This window comes from Halichoeres trimaculatus, unplaced genomic scaffold, assembly GCF_033239565.1.
Source record: "Halichoeres trimaculatus isolate MK-OKI-2021-1 unplaced genomic scaffold, fHalTri1.1 fHalTri1_scaffold_3, whole genome shotgun sequence".
Lineage (NCBI taxonomy): Eukaryota > Metazoa > Chordata > Actinopteri > Labriformes > Labridae > Halichoeres > Halichoeres trimaculatus.
The window spans coordinates 25,282,485-25,301,417 of record NW_027437181.1 but is presented as its reverse complement, the minus strand read 5'-3'; the positions used below and the strand labels follow the sequence as shown (position 1 = coordinate 25,301,417).

The following is an 18,933-nucleotide window of genomic DNA, read 5'->3' as shown; positions in this document are numbered from 1 at the left end:
ACATTTAAACTGTGCATCACAACTTTCAAAGTTATGGTAAAGACAAAGGTGAAACTTTTTAACAAGCAGTCTTCCTCTGACACTGATTCTTCAATTGACTCTACCTTTATGGTAAACGATGGTTTAAACTCTAATTTTATTATTTTTTTTATTTATCTATTTATTTATTTATTTATTTTTATTCATGGAATAAAGCTCAAGGTACATGGTCAATAAAGGAAAGGGGATTGATTTCATTAACGCCGCAAGGGTCATCAAGAGTTAACAGCCAGTAAGTGCGTTAGCCAATCAGAACACAGTACAAGCTTCCTTGCGCGAGGATACTGTTTCGGAACACGCAACTGAGCGCCCAACGTGTCGTGTCACCTAAACATATTGTAAAGTGGGATATAAGTACTTCTGATGAACTGGAAACTGCTTGAACTCCTTCTGAAGTTTGGAGGTGTGTGAGAAAATGATCACTGAGACCTGCAGCGCGACGCAGAGGGACTCAAAACTGGTGAGTAGTTGTGAAAATGTGTCACAAAAAGATGAGCCAATAATACAAACAGACCTCATAAAAAATAGTATATGATGAATGAAACTGTATGTAACCAGCTGTTGGGGCTCTCCTGAAGGAAGAAACAGTAGAAGAAATACAAAACTAAAGACTGCACTTTCAGACCAAACCACGTTATGTAGGTTTTGTTTAATCGTGAGGCAGCTGTGTTGGGTATCTCACTTAATTGGTGATGTCAGTCACGTAAAAGAATCTGATGATAAAGATTTGGTTCTGCTTTTTATAAATCAGAGCGTATGTAGGCTATTCATGGTAGAGTTTGATATCAACACTGCCCTGCTCTTCCATGTCTGATATTAAATCCTCTGAGTAGTAAATTTCTAAAATGATCAGTGAGTTTAAAAAGAGAACACAACATAACACAAGCTTGGTACGGATACAACAAACAACATTTGACCTTACATGGTGTTAATACATTACTTACATTAGAGTTGAGGGGAGTTAATCCCTGTTTGTGGGTGTACTAAAACTGAAATGCTTTTAGTCCAGTGATGAAGTGTATTGCAGCCAGCATCACTTTGTCCAAAAATTTATTACACTTAATTCAGTAAAAGCAAAACCATTTGGAATTACAGTTACTTGCATAACAATAAAACATTAAGATTAATTACAACTGCTTGCATGAAATAACATTTACAATTACACTGTCTTGAGTACACGACGACCAATGGAATTACAAAATGAACTTTGGCAGTGTGGCTCTGTTCTGGGACCTCCCTCCCCTTCCCCGTGCCTGCGGGGAAAGCCTGAGGCAGGGAGAGCACTCCTCCCTGCCTTTCCAAGTGTTGACTTGGAGGAGCATGAGGGAAGGAGAACGGTCAGCAAGAACCCTTGGAACAGAGCAAACATTAATGACAACATTGACATTGGAACACAAAAGGAGGAGCTGGGGAGGAGGTGGGTTATGAGCAGCGTGCAGATGAGCAGCCAGACACTCAGGTAGACTGGGGCAGTTTAAATAACGTGCCAAATAGATCAGCTGATCTGGCTGGGAGGGGGGACCAATCAGCTGACGTGAGACCGCCCGATAAGGCCACCCCCATAAGCAAATGAGCGAGAGCTCGGCTAAGCAGATTGACTCTGTGCCTGTCTGAACTAACGCTTTGCTCAATTAAAACTCACTGTGTGGCAGAATATTCAATTAGTGGCCTTGAAAGCAACCCTTGAGTGGCCTTAAAGCAGCTGCCAAGTGATTGGGATTTTAGTCCGATGAGAAAAAAATCTTTTACTAACGTTGACAAAATTCCAACATTACTACATAAATTGACTGCAACACCTATCGCAACCTAGCAATTAACCCACAATGCGTTGTGTTTGAAAAGTTAACATTAGCAAGTCTACACAGGTGAAAATAGCATGTCTCTTTCTACCCTAAAACGAGAAATTGGTATCATCAGTTTCGATAATCATCAGTTTAATTCTGCGTGGACTGAAAAGGATGTATTTATTTTACCACTAACTTAAAAACATGTCAAGTTTTAGACAAACTTTCCCAAGGGATCTCTTGAGGGAGATCAGGGGAGGGCAATGGCAGCTTGTTTCGCAGTTAAAAATGTGTGGTCCAGCTCATGTCTGTAATCTAAAAATCCAGCCCAACCGAACTTTTAATTGAATAGCCCTTCTGTACACTGTTCACTGTTTTGTGGACTATTGTACACACCGTGACCCAGAGTCTGGCTTCACCTATTTTAATGTTTAGAGTTTTTAAAGAAGCTTTATATTTTCATGTTTCCAAATCTGTTGACATTTTAAATCATTACTTAAAAGACTTTCATTAACACATATTCAGTAGTCTTACTTGCTGTAATTAGGAAAGACCTCATAACATTTAATAAATTCAGGGCTTTGTTAACAAAAACAAAATACATTTGTTTTGCTGAATGCTCCCATTTAATTTACGTTGAACTAGAAAGAAAACAAGGACACAACGAAATCATGTAAAGGTCTGATTAGAGGTAGGATATTGTGAACATAACGTGCTGCCAAACATTTATTTGGACTTGGAAGTGAGATCATGTTGGAAAGAAAGAGACAGATTTTCTTTTAGGGCCAAAAGAAGATACTTGCTTTGCTCTTAAAAGAGTATAACATTGCAAAAAGTTAACTCAGGGCATTTAAGGAAAAGAAAACTGTTCCCCATCTATCAGACATCTACCAGATGCCAGTTCTTAGTCTGTCTCAGGCATTCAGAGTCTTCCCTTTCCCCCACATCATCCTCTTTCCCTCCTCATCCCTGCACTGACGTGTTGAGCTGCCAGGTCGAGATGTCTGTCACCACATCTCGTTTTAACAAAGTTATCTTGCTTTCTGTTCCTTTCTTTTCGAGACACACACACAGACGCAGAGACACCCACACACATGCAGACAATGAAATTATCGGCGGTCTCAAGTGTATCTTTTCTGTCCATTTAGCTGTTTCTGTGTGGGGAAGTGCTTGGTGCTGATATACAGCACTTTGAGCGCCGATTGAATTACACTGATGGGAACATCAATTACAGAGAACAGTGCTAGAAAAAAATTTAACCAAGCTCCTCAGATCACGTTACAGTGTGTGGTGCTCTGATAGGCTGCACAAATAGAAGTAGGTTTGCAAACACTTCATTTAAAGACAGGTGAAGACATTTTTTAATAGTATAATATGATAACGTAATTGTGAACCAAGTGGCATGAGCAACAAAGGTTTCATTTTCTTAGGTGCTGTTTGACACTTAATAACCACTTTATGTGCTACACGAGTCCAAAATTGTATCCAAGTGTGATCTTGATCAACTCCACCTTAAAATTTGCCTAAATATGTTTAGATTTTGTTGATGTTGCCAGAAAAAAAAAACACTTTACTTTAGGCTGATTAGGCTAATGCTTTTCTGGCTTCTGCCCGTAGCTTAAAACAAAATCAACACCTCATTTGATTATTTTCCAACCTTTGACATAGATTTAAATAAGAGCTATTTAAGTGTTCACTCTTAGTAGATTCTTACCTTTAACTCTTTACATTTAGACTTGGACATCTCCCACACATTGTTAGTAGAAAGGACAAAATAGTCCAGGCAGCATCGTATGTCGGCCTAACTTACTTTTGACATATACTTTTGGCCATAGAACTGCATGTCAACAGGTTATGGATCAAATGTTCTGAAGCAGAGACTAAAATAATTAAAAAAAAAACATCAATTTTTATTAAGAATACTTTCTTTCAAAGTTTAATCGTATAAAAAAGCCAGGCTGAGGCACACATTCACTGAGGGTTTTTGATATTTCCTGGACTATGTTTTGTCTCTAGATTTAAATAAATATTAATAACTTTGTGTTTTAGATGGACATGTAGCATCCCTGGGTAAAGAACTGCAACCAGAAAAGCAGAGAAGAAGATGTCGACAGGCAGTTAGTTGACCTGAAGTAGGGCTGCACGATTATCGCAATCGCAGTCGCAATCGCAATGTCAGCACATGCAATTACGTAATCGCAAAAGAGGATATCGCAATCGCAATGTCAGCACATGCAATTCAGATTTTTCTCCATGATAACCAAGCAAGTCTTTAGACTCATCATGACACAACTTTTTTTATTATATCGCAAGCACAATCGCAATCGCAATATTGTCCACCTAATCGCAAATCGAACCTTTTCCCCAAATCGTGCAGCACTAACCTGAAGGTAATCTGAAGTCACAGATTTGAGGTTGATGTGGTCGAATCTGCTCATGCAGGGCTGGACTTTGATAAGAGAAGTAATCTGGTTTCATTTGCAGTGTTCTGTTGTCTGACATGCACTTGACAACCACACATCACTAGGTCAAGCACTGTCAAATTTGGTCCATCCCCTCTTGAGAGCACATCATTGAAAAATGTGCATCATGATCTTGTTACCTTTGCAAACTCTAGATGTGTTAATGACAAGTAACATGAAACGAATCAGTTTCTTCCTTTCTTCAACCCTAACCCTAACGCAGTACATAGACAGTAAAATTGCTTTTGTTACTAACCACTGGATAAAAACATGAGTAGGTCGTCATTCTCAGAAACACATTGCTTTGAGACAAAAGCTGATGAATTCAAATATAATTTAAAATAATACATTTTATTTATGATGACTTTTCAAGACACTGAAAGTAGGGATGCCCAATATTTGATTTTTGCCGATATCCGATATGCCGATATATCGAAACCCCTTTTGGCCGATACCGCTAATCACAAGTTTGTTTTTTTTTTTTTTTATTGACAGCTAAGTCTATCCTGTACTGAAATTTATATGTTACTCTTATTGTGACGGTCTTATTTGTTTAAGAAACACACATAAAACAAGACAAAAAACATTTGCATTTACCATGAATAAGAAATGTATTATTTTTTCAAACTCAAGACATTCAGTATTGAAATACAGAAAAATAATTTCTTTAGATCACATGAACTTTAAATGAACAATGCATTTTTAAACATAACCAAGTTGAATTTGATTATTTTTGAGCTTCTGTAACAACCTGGTGACAGACACAGAGCTCTGCAGTGCAAATAAATGAAGTGCTACATTTTATTTAAGGAGCTTATTTTTCAGATGGAAAATAATAATAATCCCAACTGAATAGCACCTTATCGGCTGTGCATATCGGCAGAAATTTTCGTATCTGCCGTTACTGATAAATGTGTTTTTAAGCTTTTATCAGCCGATACCGATATTGTGCCGATAATATCGTGCATCGCTAACTGAAAGCTATGGTCTACGATCTGAAACCCAATTTGGCTGATGAGACACATTTGAAAAACGCAGCCCCGTCGGTTGTACATTTCTCCAATATTCAGTCTCCGTTGGCACCTGTATCGCTCAAAATTCCTCCTTGCTTCAGCCTTTTCCTCTGAACTTTTTCGTTTCCTTCTCTTCGCTGTGGAGGGTAACAGTAACAGCTTCCTAGTTTCGGTCTTCCCCAGCTCCATGATGCTTCAGTAGCTGAGCAGCTAGTTAACGTGAGAGGGGTTGTGGGGAAGGACAAGGGGGGACCATGGGCAGGGCGGTGCAGAGCAGGGGAGACAGGGGATTGGATGGACTCACTCACAGACCTGAAATAAGGGAAACGGTGGTTTGGATCGGTCAATTGTTATGCTGTTATATTTTGCAGCTGATGTACTGAATTGATTTTTTTCATTCTTTTTGTTTTTATGTTGCGTAGATCAGACCATTGGACCTTAACGGCTTCATAAATGGTGTTATTTATAACTACCAAGCTTCCAAATAGTAGACCATAGCTTACAAGGGTCACTTTACAAGGGGCATCAGAAGAGCACCAAAATGAATGTTGTGGAGTAAAATAAAATATAAAGAGAAAAGAAAAGGAATACAGAAAAAGGCACCTGTGAAAGGTTTATTGGTGGGACTTGAAACCAGGAAGAGGATCATAGTTTGGGGGTAGTGAGTTCCAGAGTTGGGGGCCTGCAAAAGTGAATGCTCGAAAACCTGTATGGGTGAAACAAGCAAAGCATGAGGAGCATAGAGAAAGAATATCTGTGTGTATTAGTAGGTGTTCAGTATGAGGGAGAACGGAGTGTAAGGAAGAGGGAGTTTATGGGGAGTCTTTAATGTATGAAGAAGAACCTTGAAGTCTGTGTGGTACCTGACAGGCAGCCAGTGAATTTGTTGGGGTGTGTGTGGAAGTGTTTTATTGAAGGGGTTGTACTATGGGCAGCAGAGTTCTGGACCAGTTTAAATGTATGGAAAACTTGGGGAGGGATAGCAGAGACAAGGAAGTTACATTAACCTGGAAGTAACTGTTAAAAACACAACTTGTTAGGGCTTTTGTGTTTCTCTGTGAATTGTCTCGTACCTGCCATCACATCAAATTGAGTTATTGTGCTAATCGGTGCAGTGATACATGTTGATGATTTCTGCATACTTCAACAACTTTGAACTGCAAAAAAGCGGTGGCCGAAGGATCTTCAGACCAAAAATAAAAAAGAGTTTTAGTTTAACTCTATTCCATTAAAATGTATAGACTAAAGTCTGCTGCAGGAGTTCCTTGCAAGCAAAGTCACACACAAGACTAGACACTAAGTTAAAACTGTTTTGTTGCATCTTCACCTCAGTAATACATGTAGGGACTGTGACTTTGTCAAAATGCCCTAAAAGTCTCTAAAAGCTGAGATGTGTGTGTGTGTGTGTGTGTGTGTGTGTGTGTGTGTGTGTGTGTGTGTGTGTGTGTGTGTGTGTGTGTGTGTGTGTGTGTGTGTGTGTGTGTGTGTGTGTGTGTGTGTGTGTGTGTTAGAGAGTGCAGCAGAGTCCAAATAGAGAATCTGGCAAGTGTAGTCTTTTGTTGTTGTCTGTGCTCACTTCTTTGTTGGCTCACTACACCCACTGCAATTATTGCTTCGCTCAGAAGCCTTCTGCAGTTCTTTGAAAAAACATGGTTTCATGTAGTGTGTGTGTGTGTGTGTGTGTGTGTGTGTGTGTATTTGTGTGTGGCTCGCACCCAAGGTTGTTCGTACAACATGTTGTCTTTTGAGATTCATTGCCTTAAGCAGCGATGATGTGCTCTCAGCGAGACATGCCAAGACTGCTGGCTGCAGCCCAAGACGAGGTGCAAAAAGGAAAGAAGGAAAGAGGGAGACAGTTTCTTGAGTCAGATCCCATGATTTTGTTTACTCTGAATGAAAGATTCATTTGGATCCAGAGAGCTAAGTAATTGCTGAGTGTCTTGATTCTGTTGAGGGATGTCAGATGAAAACCCTGAATGTTTACTGCCCGCTTCTGCCACGGATTGATTGAAGTGTACAAATGTTGGTCTGTGTTAGGGACAGAAAAATCAGTGTTTGAATTTGTGTCTTTCTGAGGATTTCTCTCAGTTATCACAATAATAATTAAGAGGGGTAACAAAAAAGTTCAGCTGAATTACTGAATACTGTCTGGGTTTTTTTGTGAAAAAAAATGTGGAGCTTATTCACCGATTATTCAACCACATGCGAGGCCAAAGCTGAGACAGGGAGAAGGATTGGTAAAACTGAACTTCTAGTAAGCGCATTTGAAACTGTCATATGGGATTATTTACATTGCCTGTCTCAGCAGAATGAACGAGTGTGTGAAGAAGGCATTCAGAGTACAGCAGCACAGACCACTTTGAAGTTTTGCATCAGAGGCTCAGACGGCTTGCAGTGGAGACAGATGGACGTTTGACTGCAGGGTTGCTGGTTCTAATTCCAAACAATTCAGTGGGAATGTTGGCAGCTGAACCAGATGAGAGATGCTCTTCACTGTTTTAAACACCTCAGTTCTCTTGAGCCAAGCATAAAAACCTGCAGGTGCAACCTGTGGAGGAAGTCAACAATTGGATATTGGGACTCTGGCACAGTCTAAAACTTATGTTATTCTTGATGTGTTTTTTTTTTGAACATGTTTGCCTCTTTGATCCCTTTATTTGGTGAGGAAAGTACAGTGAATAGAACAGAAAAACGGGGTAGGAGTTGGATTGTGGTGATACTGGCAGTCCCATCTTTATGATTATTTAATGATTTTATTTTTTATCATTTTCAGTCCCTTATTTTTCTATCTTTCTGGGGGGTTTTTTTATTTTATTTTGTTGATATCTGGTGACTTTTGTAGTCATTTTGTGTTGCCTTGTTGCTACCTTGGGTATCTTTTAACACTTTGCCAAACCAAGCCTAAAAGGGTTTGATCCCAGGTCTCACATGCCAAATTGCCCCTGGGCAGGACCCCCATGCTGTGCCATCTGTGGTGTTAATGGGTGAATGTGACATGTATGACAACAGTGCTCTGATTCGTCAGAACACTAGAGAAACACTACAAAACACAGTCTGTTGACCATTTGAACTTCTGGTTGTGGTCCTGTGTGATCATTTTTGCCTCTCTGCTGTGCTGAATCTCTTTGAGGTGTTTTGTGGTCAAGTAAAATCTCTTAAGAAATGTTTCCGATAAGTAGTTTTATGCTTTGTGTGTTTTTAATGTTAATGAAGCTTCTGGAAGTGAATCACTTGAATCAACCAGAAAGATTGGCTTTTTGCGCTTAACCATTTTAATGACGGGGGAACCTTGTCATGGAGTTGTATATATGTAAAAAAATGTCTGTTTCAGCTGCACATAGTTTAGTACTTGTCCTAATGTCTGTGAAATGTTAGTTTCAGACATAACAAATATCAACATAGGATTAATCAACCTGATGCCTTGTTGTCTGGTTTGCTTTAGTAGCTCACAGAAAGACATCAAAGTTTTTTCTAAGTTTGTTTCATAACCAGTGAAGACTTTTCTTGTGGAAGCTTTAAAGTAGGGATGCACTGAAATGAAAATTTGTGGCTGAAGCCGAATGAAATATCAATGTTTTGCTAAGTTTAACGGGGCTCAATGTGCTCCACAAGCCTCCGAAAGCCAGTGCCCTCCACAACACTACACAGTTGATCATCCAAACCCATGAACTCCATGACTTTCTTGCCCTGAGCAAACTTTTTCGTCCTCAAAGACGTCGGCCACGGACAGAGTGGGCATGCTGAGACAAGACGCTTTCCTTTTAGCTGATGCAGGCATCATCTCTCTCTTGTACTCAGCATGCTGTTGAGGGTATTTGGCTCTTAAATGGAAAATTTAAGCAGTAGTGTTAAGAGTCTTTACAGAGGAACTCCCTCTAGATAGTTCTGTTGAACAGTCTTTGCAAACTGCAGTTCTTTTCTCGCTTTCCAATGCTTTAAAATATCTCCACACTGCCGACATTTTTCCAAAGGTGAGAGGTCACTATGTCACTGCACCTTGTTTAATTGCGTCATTGTGTCACACACTACTATTTGGCCTTGCGTTAAACTCACTTCACCAAAGGCTGAATGTGGCTTTTTTTTGTTGTTGCAATATTCGGCCTAATATATTCGGCTAATACTTGGTGCATCCCTACTTTAAAGCAAAAAAAACAACAACAAAAAAAAAAATGGAATGGGAGCCATCAAATGATTTTTACGTTTCATCCAAACATTCAAGGTCATTTTTTGGGTATAGCTTGCAACAAGTTGACTGTAAAAAATAGTTGTTAGTTGCAGTTTTGATTGTGAACAATACATACAGTGTTAGAATAAGTGTATGTGGAAAAAAGGAGAGGGATGACGATAATGAGTTAAAATGCCAGACAGGTAAAGGTCAAAGGTCGGCATTTTCTATAGTGATGCATTATGTGCTGAAACTGTGCTGTTAAGTGGACTAAAACGCCATTTAGTAATATGCAACATGAACACCCACACAGTCCTTCATACTAAACATTTACCACACAGACATTCGTTTGCACCAGATTCTCAAGGTTCTAAATGGATTTATTTTTCTATTGCACAGTTTCTCAGTAGGAAAAAGAATCTGTTTAATAACAAGATGATTTTGAGGTGATGTGGCTTGGATTACATGGAAAACTGACAGTGCTGTATGTTTGTATTCAAGATAAACATTCATAGACTTACATGCAAATGTATCAGACCACACCATCACGCTGAGTGCTTTCTAGTCGAGTTAGATGTTACTTCTTCTCCAACTGTACAATCAGGACTTTTCCCTTTTTATGATCATTTAAAAAAGAGGAATCTCATGAGACTGCTCCATTGCACAGAGGATTGTATATTTAATGCAGGTTTCCCCCCCAGACTGAGATTGCTTGCTGTACTCTGTTTAGCAGCTCTTTGATATTTAAAGTGCCTCATTCAGTCCAGCTGCGCACAGAGACATCCAACATCTCTACGCACAGGCCAGAAGTACAAGAGCCCTTCACACAGGATACTGATTTCAGACCTCATCGCTACACACACACACACACACACACACACACACACACACACACACACACACTACAATCCCACTACAATCCCCCATCCCAGAAGTGGTAATGACCTGAAACTCGCCCCCTTGTGGCCGCGTTTGGAAGTTAAAAACCTGCCGGCGCTGCTCTGATGCTGAGAGTGGAGGAGCTCAGCAAATGAGGGAGAGGAGAGTTGGTGTGAGTGTGTGTAGGCTATTGGCGTGGTAAGAGACAGAGAGAGAGAGAGAGAGAGAGAGAGTGAGAGAGTGTGTGTGTATATGTGTGTGTGTGTGTGTGTGTGTGTGTGTGTGTGTGTGTGTGTGTGTGTGTGTGTGTGTGTGTGTGTGAGAGAGAGAGAGAGTGAGTGAGGGGATGGGGTTGTTCAACAGTCAGTCTATTTTCCCTGTCATAAATAATTGGTCCACGGGGAGGGGTGGGGGAGCTGAGGGCTCATCCATTAGGCCAAAAACTTTCGGAGCGCCTTTCAGTTCTAATTGGCACGGAGCAGTGGTGGCACCGCAGCTGGCGCACTCCACCAAAGAGTCAAAAAACAAAAACCTCTGCTGCTGCCCCCTTTTCTTTTCTAAAGACACTCCGCGGCACTAAAAACGTTGATATTTCATAGTGAATTCATGAGGAAAAAGAGAGGGCAGCGATGCTCTTCTTCTGACAACCTGTTCACTGTGGAGCTGAGGCTTGAGCGCGTCTATGTGTGAGCCTCTGTCCTCCCTCCCTCCCTCTTTCAATCCATCTCTCCCTCTCTTTCTCCCTCCCTCCCTCCCTCCCTCTCCACAGACAGGGGCGGTCGTTCTCAGTCAGTGCACATATTCCACTTGGCCAGCATCACTTGGAGTCCACAGACACAGTGCTGATTGAAGGAGCGGAGGGGAGCTTATTTTCAGAGCGCGTGATTGTGTTACTGGGGCTTCGCTTCAGACTGTCACCGGTCAGAGAGAAAGACAGACAGAGAGTAAAAACATCTCTACCACGCCTTTAAAAGTAGACAGACCACATAAGAAGAGATCGGGTGTATGGGAGTTTTCAGGCAAACTAACCTTTGAGTTTTCCTGAAGGAAAGTGTGTTTATCTTTTGGAGGAAAGACTGTTGTGGAGCCTAGCTGCGTGTCTCCGTGCGTAAAATAAAGTTTAACACAGCAAAGAGATCACTGGAGAGGTGTTGGAGCCAGACAAAGTCTCCGTTTTACTCTCCGGGATTGTTGTAAAGCTGATATCGAACCGGTGGATGTATAACTTCTGAACAATCTTTTTGGAGAGACACGGACGGAGGCGGGTTGGTTTGGCAGGGAGCGGAGCGATCCCCCTCGCTGAGCCGGGAGGAGAGCGCGCTGCGCCGGGTAGCAGACTGACCCAAAGGACGGCAACCTCGGAGACAAGGTAGAGCCACGGCAGGGATTACATACCTGAACAGGAACCACATTTACTATTTTCAGAGTGAATGTTTGGGAATGGGTTTGAAATGTTCTGTGTGTTAATTTTAAGAGAGAAGTGCAGCCTGTTTTTGTCAGTATAGTCTCTCCAATTTGCGCTGGATCCGAAATAAAATTCAACCTGGCTCCAATACGCTTCACCGCTACCATTCACCATCAGGTCTACTCTCCCACTCCTCTTTATTTGACATCACCTCATTTTATGACCGATCTACTACATAACACGTCAGTTAAAACAAGTGTCATGCAGCGCATCCTGACATTAACGCAGCGTGTTAACTCTCGTGCACCGTATAATGAAACTTTGATCACAGCGCGCTCTGTAATAAAACCTGCCAATGCAGCCGGCTCACACTCATTATACAAATGTGGAGGCCAGACGGCAGAGGAAATCCATGTTCAGTCGGAGGAATCACATCAGAGGGTCCATTAGCTTCTGACTCTTGCAGCCTTTTGACATTTTCACAGGTTTTCCACAAGTTATCACTGATTAGATAAAAAAAAAACTGCATCACCATGTGATCTAAGTGGCCAACTCGCTTGTGACTAAAAAGGTTGTGACAGAAATTAAAATAAAAACTGTCCTGTTAAAGACTTCTGTCACGTTAGCTGCAGCAGAAACATTTAGAGTAATTTTATTGATCTGAAACAAACAGAGGAGTGTGTGTGTGTGTGTGTGTGTGAGTGTGTGTGTGTGTGTGTGTGTGTGTGTGTGTGTGTGAGTGTGTGTATGTGTGTAGGTGGGGTGGGGTCTAAAGTGCATGACCCCACATGCTGTAGGTAAACCTCCATGAATACTGCTGTGTAATCCTCAGTTTTGCCTCATCTTGGCTACACCTTCATATCATCACCCACCCGCAACACCCCCTTCATCATTCCTCTCCTCAGTGAGAAGAAGTGTAATGAATGATGTTCAGTCACGCTAAACAGCAGACTATTCTGTCAATCTCCAATTTTCCCTACTCACACACACACACACACAGACACACACACACACACACACACACACACACACAGACACGAGCACAGCTGGGCTTGTAAAGTTTGTGTAATCCGCCAATGGTGATTGAATTAGGCGTCCTTTAAGTTCAGTGAAATGATGTAGACTGTGACAGCAGGGGCCAAATTGTTCTGTAATATTATTTCCATGGCTTAAGAGGTTGAAGGGGACGTATCTGAACACGAGAAAAACAATCCCAAAGACCTCTTCTTCCTTTTTGATAACAATCACTCAGCTGTCGCCGCTTGTTTTTCACATAGATGCACAAGCTGTGCCCTTCTCTGTTTTCACCCCTCTCTATGCCTGTGTGTGTGTGTGTGTGTTTTCTCAGGTTATGACGGAGCTGAGCTGAACATGGAGCCTTTCTGGATTTTGTTATTTTCTAGTGTCTGTCCTCTCACCTGGGGCCAAGGAGTTTACGGTAAAAAAAAATGCTATTTACAAATGCATTCCCATTACTACATCAACACATGCATTATTAGTGCAGCCTCACTGAGCTCAGTTGCAGCAGGAGCAATGTTAATTTGTTCAATTATTAGCCCATAACCCTAATTAAGGGCTTCTCCGTGCCACATATTGTCTGCCTTTCAGTGCGACGAGCAAATGGGAGGCAGAGTAATAACTGGCGTTTAAACTACTGGAGAACAGCTTCGGGGAGATCGACAGCAAATTAACTTGAAAGGGAGATATTACTTCTTAGAAGTCGCAAGAGGCGGCTGGGAAAACATCCAGCAGTGTGTTGGAGGGAAACCCACCTACTGTAAATCCAATCTAATATCATTTTTAGGCTGATATAAATCTTCATGGCCAACATTCATTAGGCTCTTGGATTAGCTCTTCATTACACAAAGTAAAATCAAACTTAAAGTTATTCTTACAGTTTTATGGTTATTGCTGAAGGGAGGTTATAGTTTAACCCGTATTTAACCTGAACATACCCACACACACACTCACACACACACACGCATACGAACTGGATAAACCTGGCAGAGCTCTCAGAGAAGTGGCTTGTCTTATGTCGGGTTAAGCTGCACAGTCACACTGTGCTTTTGAGGATGAAGCGTGGATCTGTCCCCCTCATAAGACCGGTCTCACTGTACCAGAGAGGCTCGGTTTCTTCAGCGACACGCGTATGTTGGCCAGATATGCATCCTCCTCCTGCTGTCCCTCCGGGCAAGGCAAACACACAAACTGATCTGTCAGCTCTGATACTTTTATTTTGATGTTTGAAAGCATGTGGCAGCCATTGAAAAAAGGTCTGTTTAGTCATAGTAGCATAGAGTGCTGTTGTCATAAGCAATCCCGCAGACAGCCGTCACACTGTGACACGCCGACAATCTGTCATTTTCTGAAGCAAGTAGACACATGTTGTCCAATACGGCAGGTGTCGTGACAGCGTTAGTGTAAATTACAACCACAAAACATGGGAATTGTTAAATTTCTGTTGCCTGTATCTTGATCATTTTCAGCATTCACAAAGCAATGTCATAGGTTTTTCTGAGTTTTTTCAATGTGTAGTGTATTTCTGTGACCTACAGCTGTGAACAGAGCACTGTTAGGGTATTGTTACAGTGATGGATAAGATCTCCAGAGCTCAGATTTTTCTGTCTTATCTGGTTTTGTATAATGTGTCGAATACGGCTGGCTGAAAAAGTAAAATAAAAGACGGTGCCTCAGTTTTAGAAACATCACATTCTTATCTGTGATCAGTTTTTACCTGCAGGTGTAGCTTTATCTTGTATGATAAGAAAAGGATTTACTTGTTGTTGAGGTCTTTCCAAAAATAAGAGAAAAAAAAATCATATATAAATCTATACATAAACAAATAAACATGCATAGTTTGAAGATTATGTGTCACTTTTCCCCACCAGCAGTCATTTTTTGTGGAGCATGTCTACTTTATTTTTTCAGTCAGCTGTGTCCTCCTGGAGTGACCCCTCTGATCTAGTTGCTCTGTCCTGCAGAAGGCTCACATCTCTACTTTGCCCTTGTGCATTCCTGTCCTCATTTTTTTCATAATAAGAACATGAAACAGTTTTTGGCTCTCTGTGGAGTGATGCGCTGATTGTCATTAAGAATTTTGCACATCCATGCCACATGGGCTCTGTTATGAATATGTAGAGGGTCGAGCCAGAGAGAGGTATTTATTCAAGGCTAACAGCAGGGACTGCAGTGATATTATGCTGTTTTCCCCCCTTCCCACCGTTGTGGGTTATTTTTCTTATGTGCAACAGCTGCCTTTCAGTCACTGCTGAGGGAACCAGAGTCCCAAAGCTTAGTGGAAATCACACTGGCCAGCTTTTTGCAGTCCCCCCAGATTTCCAGATGGCTTTTGGGGGGTTGTTTTTCGTCTGTGTGTACCTGCACAACAACTGTTTCATGAAGGTAAATAAGCTGTAAAAGAGTCATTCAATAAGAACAAATTGTTTCACAATTTTCACAATTGCTGTAAACAGCATGAGTAGAGACAATTTGGAGGAGAGCCAACGAGTTTGGCTCGCTCAGTAGCTCGCTGTATATGCAGAAATGCAGAAAATGGCTCGCTTCTCTTTGGAATTGTTTAGCACTTGCTCTAACAGACAGATGCGACTCACTGTCCGTCGGGAGCCAAACAGTGTAAGCGTGCCTGATTGATGTCAGCACTTTGGATGGCTGTGAGGTTCATTTACTGTAGCTTTCTCTGGGGTGCGTTTGGATACGTGCGTTTTCGTCGGCTCACGCCTGCGAGTGCGTGCGTGCGTGCGTGCAGGTGTCTGTGCTCGAAAACGTGAGGACAGAGAGGAGGCATGTGTGTGTCTCTGCCAATCTGTAAAAAACTTTGTGAGTGTGTGTGTGTATGCTTGTGTGTTTGAGTGGGACGTGTTTGTACAGCAGACACACTTTTCTTGCCTCTGCAACAGTTTGCTGGCTCAGCAGGGACATGTGGATCAGTCACTGTTTCTCTTTGCAGCAGTGTGGTATTGATTGCACTTTTGTGAATTCTGATAGGCTGTCAGAAAGCGTGTAACACCTGTCCATCAAACAGCAATTGGACAGGTAAGTGCGCAGAGAAATTGCAACGCTGTTTTCCAAGGCTCCACACAGTGTTTGCTTTCACATTTCAATTTCTTACGACGATTATCTGATTGTATTTTTTCCCCCAAAGGCCTCTTCTCGCATTTCCTCCATCCTTCATTTTTTTGTCTTGTCCCAAACATCCCTGCATACATGTAAAGTGATTTCCAAGTTCCTGTAATCTGTATGGACTATAATCCCAGGCGTAACATGCATGATACATTGTTCAGAGAAGCTCTGACTCTTAGAAACATACTTGAGGATTAGTTGAAATTCAGAAATATTCCAGAAAGTCTCTCAGGACATGACTCGTCATCTGAAGGCAGCAGTCAGGACATCAGAACTGACAAAGTGCACCAGAAAGACTTTCTCTCCATCAGCGATGGTGCCGCATCACATCCCACTCTGTGAAGCAACAGAGTTCGCAGTGACACCAAATTATTGATTGCCTGACAGAGTCACACGAAACCATTAGCCGATGCTGCAGATGGAATTCAGACTGCATTAATCTGCACTATGATCCTTCACTATGTGCTTGTTAACAGGAAATTTAATGAACTCAAATCAATAATTTTGCACTACAGTGTTTTTGTTTCAGATTTTGAGAGAGGCACATGCAGTAGCAGCAGGAGTGAGGCCTTGCCACTGGCCAGAGAACAAAACGCTACATGAGATGCAGAGAGTTAGAAAAGTTTCTTATGCGTACAATGTGCGCAGATTTTATTTCACTTTGAAGCTGTCGCCCAGGGAAGAATGAAGAGTGAGTTTTTTTGTATGCATTCTGTGTGTGGATGAGTGCTCAACATTTGAGTAGCGTCTTAATGTGGAGCTGTACTCTCAGCGGTGCATTAGCTTCCGTGGCATCCGGGTGGAGGGATGGTGACCTAGAAAGAAATCTTTTCAGGTTTCAGTGGCCTGCATGGTCACTTGCTCCCCTGTGAGTTTAACTCTCCCTCTCCCCTCATCAGCACTTTTTGTTTGTGTCTCTTTTATGCGTCTTGCTGTTGCGTTTATTTTGGATGCTGAATATTGCCCTTTTCTAATAAGCATCCATAATTTATCACTGGCTCTTAGGCAGAGGAGGAGGGAGGGGCGGGAGATGGTGATAGGAAGAGACTGAAGCATTAGGTTAGAGCTGATTATAATCTTTTACCTCCCACTAACCAGGCACATACAACCCCCCTCCCACTCTGCACCACTTTGCTATCATTTTTCTGCTCATAGTCCTCACAGGTATACACACACACACACACAAACACACACACTCACACACCTTTTTCTCCTTACACATTGTGTGGCCTCCACGTGAAAGAGATAAGCAATGTCAGCAATTGTTGAATGACCTTTCCCTCTGTATTATGTGTAATTAAAGTCCTTGGAATTTAATTAAAGGTGCTCAAACTGCTTCCCCAACCATCCAAATAAAACTGGATAGAAAGATAGAGATGGGTAGATAGATAGAGCTGCCTGAAAGGAGGCATACAAACTGGGTCAATATTTGGACGGAAGAATTCTGTTATTTGGATGGTAAGGAAGCTTGATTGTGGTGCTGGGTGCCAGGCGATTAGCAGATCTATTCTCTGAATGAACAGATAGGAGTTAATGGCTTGGCAGAGTCCAACACTGATTAATGTTGGCAGGAGGCTAAACTGGTGGTATTATATTTCTGATTTTCCATTGTTCATCACGCTTCAAAATTGAAAATTTAGTTGTGAAGTACGAGGCGTGAGTGGAGGTATCTGTCTGCTCCCCCTCTTTGTCTGCTGTCCGCCTTCTTTTGGTCTGTCTCGACTCATCTCTTCCAGTCCTTCCAATCACGTCCCTTCTGCTGAAATTTTTGTGCACACAGCGCTTTAACTATTCCATCTTGCTCTCAATTTTTCTATGCTTTAACTAGATCCATTGTGTAGCTGTGTGGCTTGAATATTAGGGTCATATCTTGACGAAACTCAGTAAAATACACTCACCTCCTTGTTTTGGTGCTTCCTCTCCTCTCCTCTCCTCTCCTCTCCTCTCCTCTCCTCTCCTCTCCTCTCCTCTCCTCTCCTCTCCTCTCCTCTCCTCTCCTCTCCTCTCCTCTCCTCTCCTCTCCTCTCCTCTCCTCTCCTCACCTCTCCTCTCCTCTCCTCTCCTCTCATTCTGTGGCTGACTGGATATTACAGCCTGACAACATTTCCATTAACCCACAGGTCAGCAGCGGTGCCATAGGCCTTTGTCCAAAGTCATATGTTGACTGTGGTTTACACTAGCATTACTACCTGGGGCTAAAGGATAAGAGTGCTAAGACAACGTCCTGGGAGGTCTGATTTATCACCCTGCCTCCCACCAGTTACACTCCAAGCCCGGGGTGTGCACACGGCAGCAGGTAGGGGTAGGCGGTCTGGCACACTGGGTCCCCTTGTGAGGTGTTATAGTTATATCTTCTTAGAAAACACTGTCTGGCAAGTCTCCTTGTGATTACTAAGTATATAATGTATGTGTTGAGATTGAGGTTTGGCCTTTTAAAGCACTGTGAGGATAAAACACTTCTTCAGTATTTTTGCTTGTATGCTTGTTAATGCTGTCAGGCGATTAAAACAATAAGCTAATTAATACAGGATTTGTAATTAATTAGTCTAATCAATCACATTTTAATCTTATATCTGCTTAAGGTCCCCAAATAGAGAATTTGAATTCTAGGACATTACAAATTGTTTGTAAATATACATTTTTTTCATCTCGCCAAAAGTAAAATATCTGTGTTTGCTGCCAGTGACGTTGTGCAACACTTTACTACGTCTATAGAAATGAACTATGTTTTTCAGCAGGGGAAGGGGGGGTCTGGTGGGGCTTGTCAATCAAAATCATGCTTGTAAACTACTGTGGGTGAGAGCAGTGCACTCTTTGGATGAGAGATCAGCATGGAAATGAGGAGAAGATGTGTGATGACAGAGACATAGCGAGACGCTGCAAGTCAGAAAAGTTCAGGCACCTCACACTCAAACTGAGGATGTGTGAGAAAAGATGACAGAGATCATGGAGAGGATCAAAGGATGAAACACAGAGACAAACAAGATCAAAAAAGTATCAGAAACAAGAAGAGGGACATTAAAGAAGAGGGTCCACTCTTAGGTAG

The 18,933-nt window shown here is 41.8% G+C and overlaps 1 protein-coding gene across 4 annotated transcripts in view; it reads left to right on the top strand.

Moving 5' to 3' along the window:
• The first annotated feature begins 276 nt into the window (after nt 1-276).
• mdga1 (MAM domain containing glycosylphosphatidylinositol anchor 1) overlaps nt 277-18,933 on the top strand; it is a 245,642-nt gene continuing 226,985 nt past the window's right edge. For 2 of the 4 annotated variants that reach the window (XM_074666082.1, XM_074666078.1), the window contains exons 1-2: nt 11,149-11,711; nt 13,096-13,185. In XM_074666082.1, coding sequence (XP_074522183.1) covers nt 13,119-13,185 — 67 coding nt within the window. In that variant the 5' untranslated portion in view covers nt 11,149-11,711; nt 13,096-13,118. Of the gene's footprint in view, nt 500-11,148; nt 11,712-13,095; nt 13,186-18,933 lie in introns of those variants that run through there. The other 2 variants (XM_074666079.1, XM_074666081.1) reach the window with 2 other exon arrangements.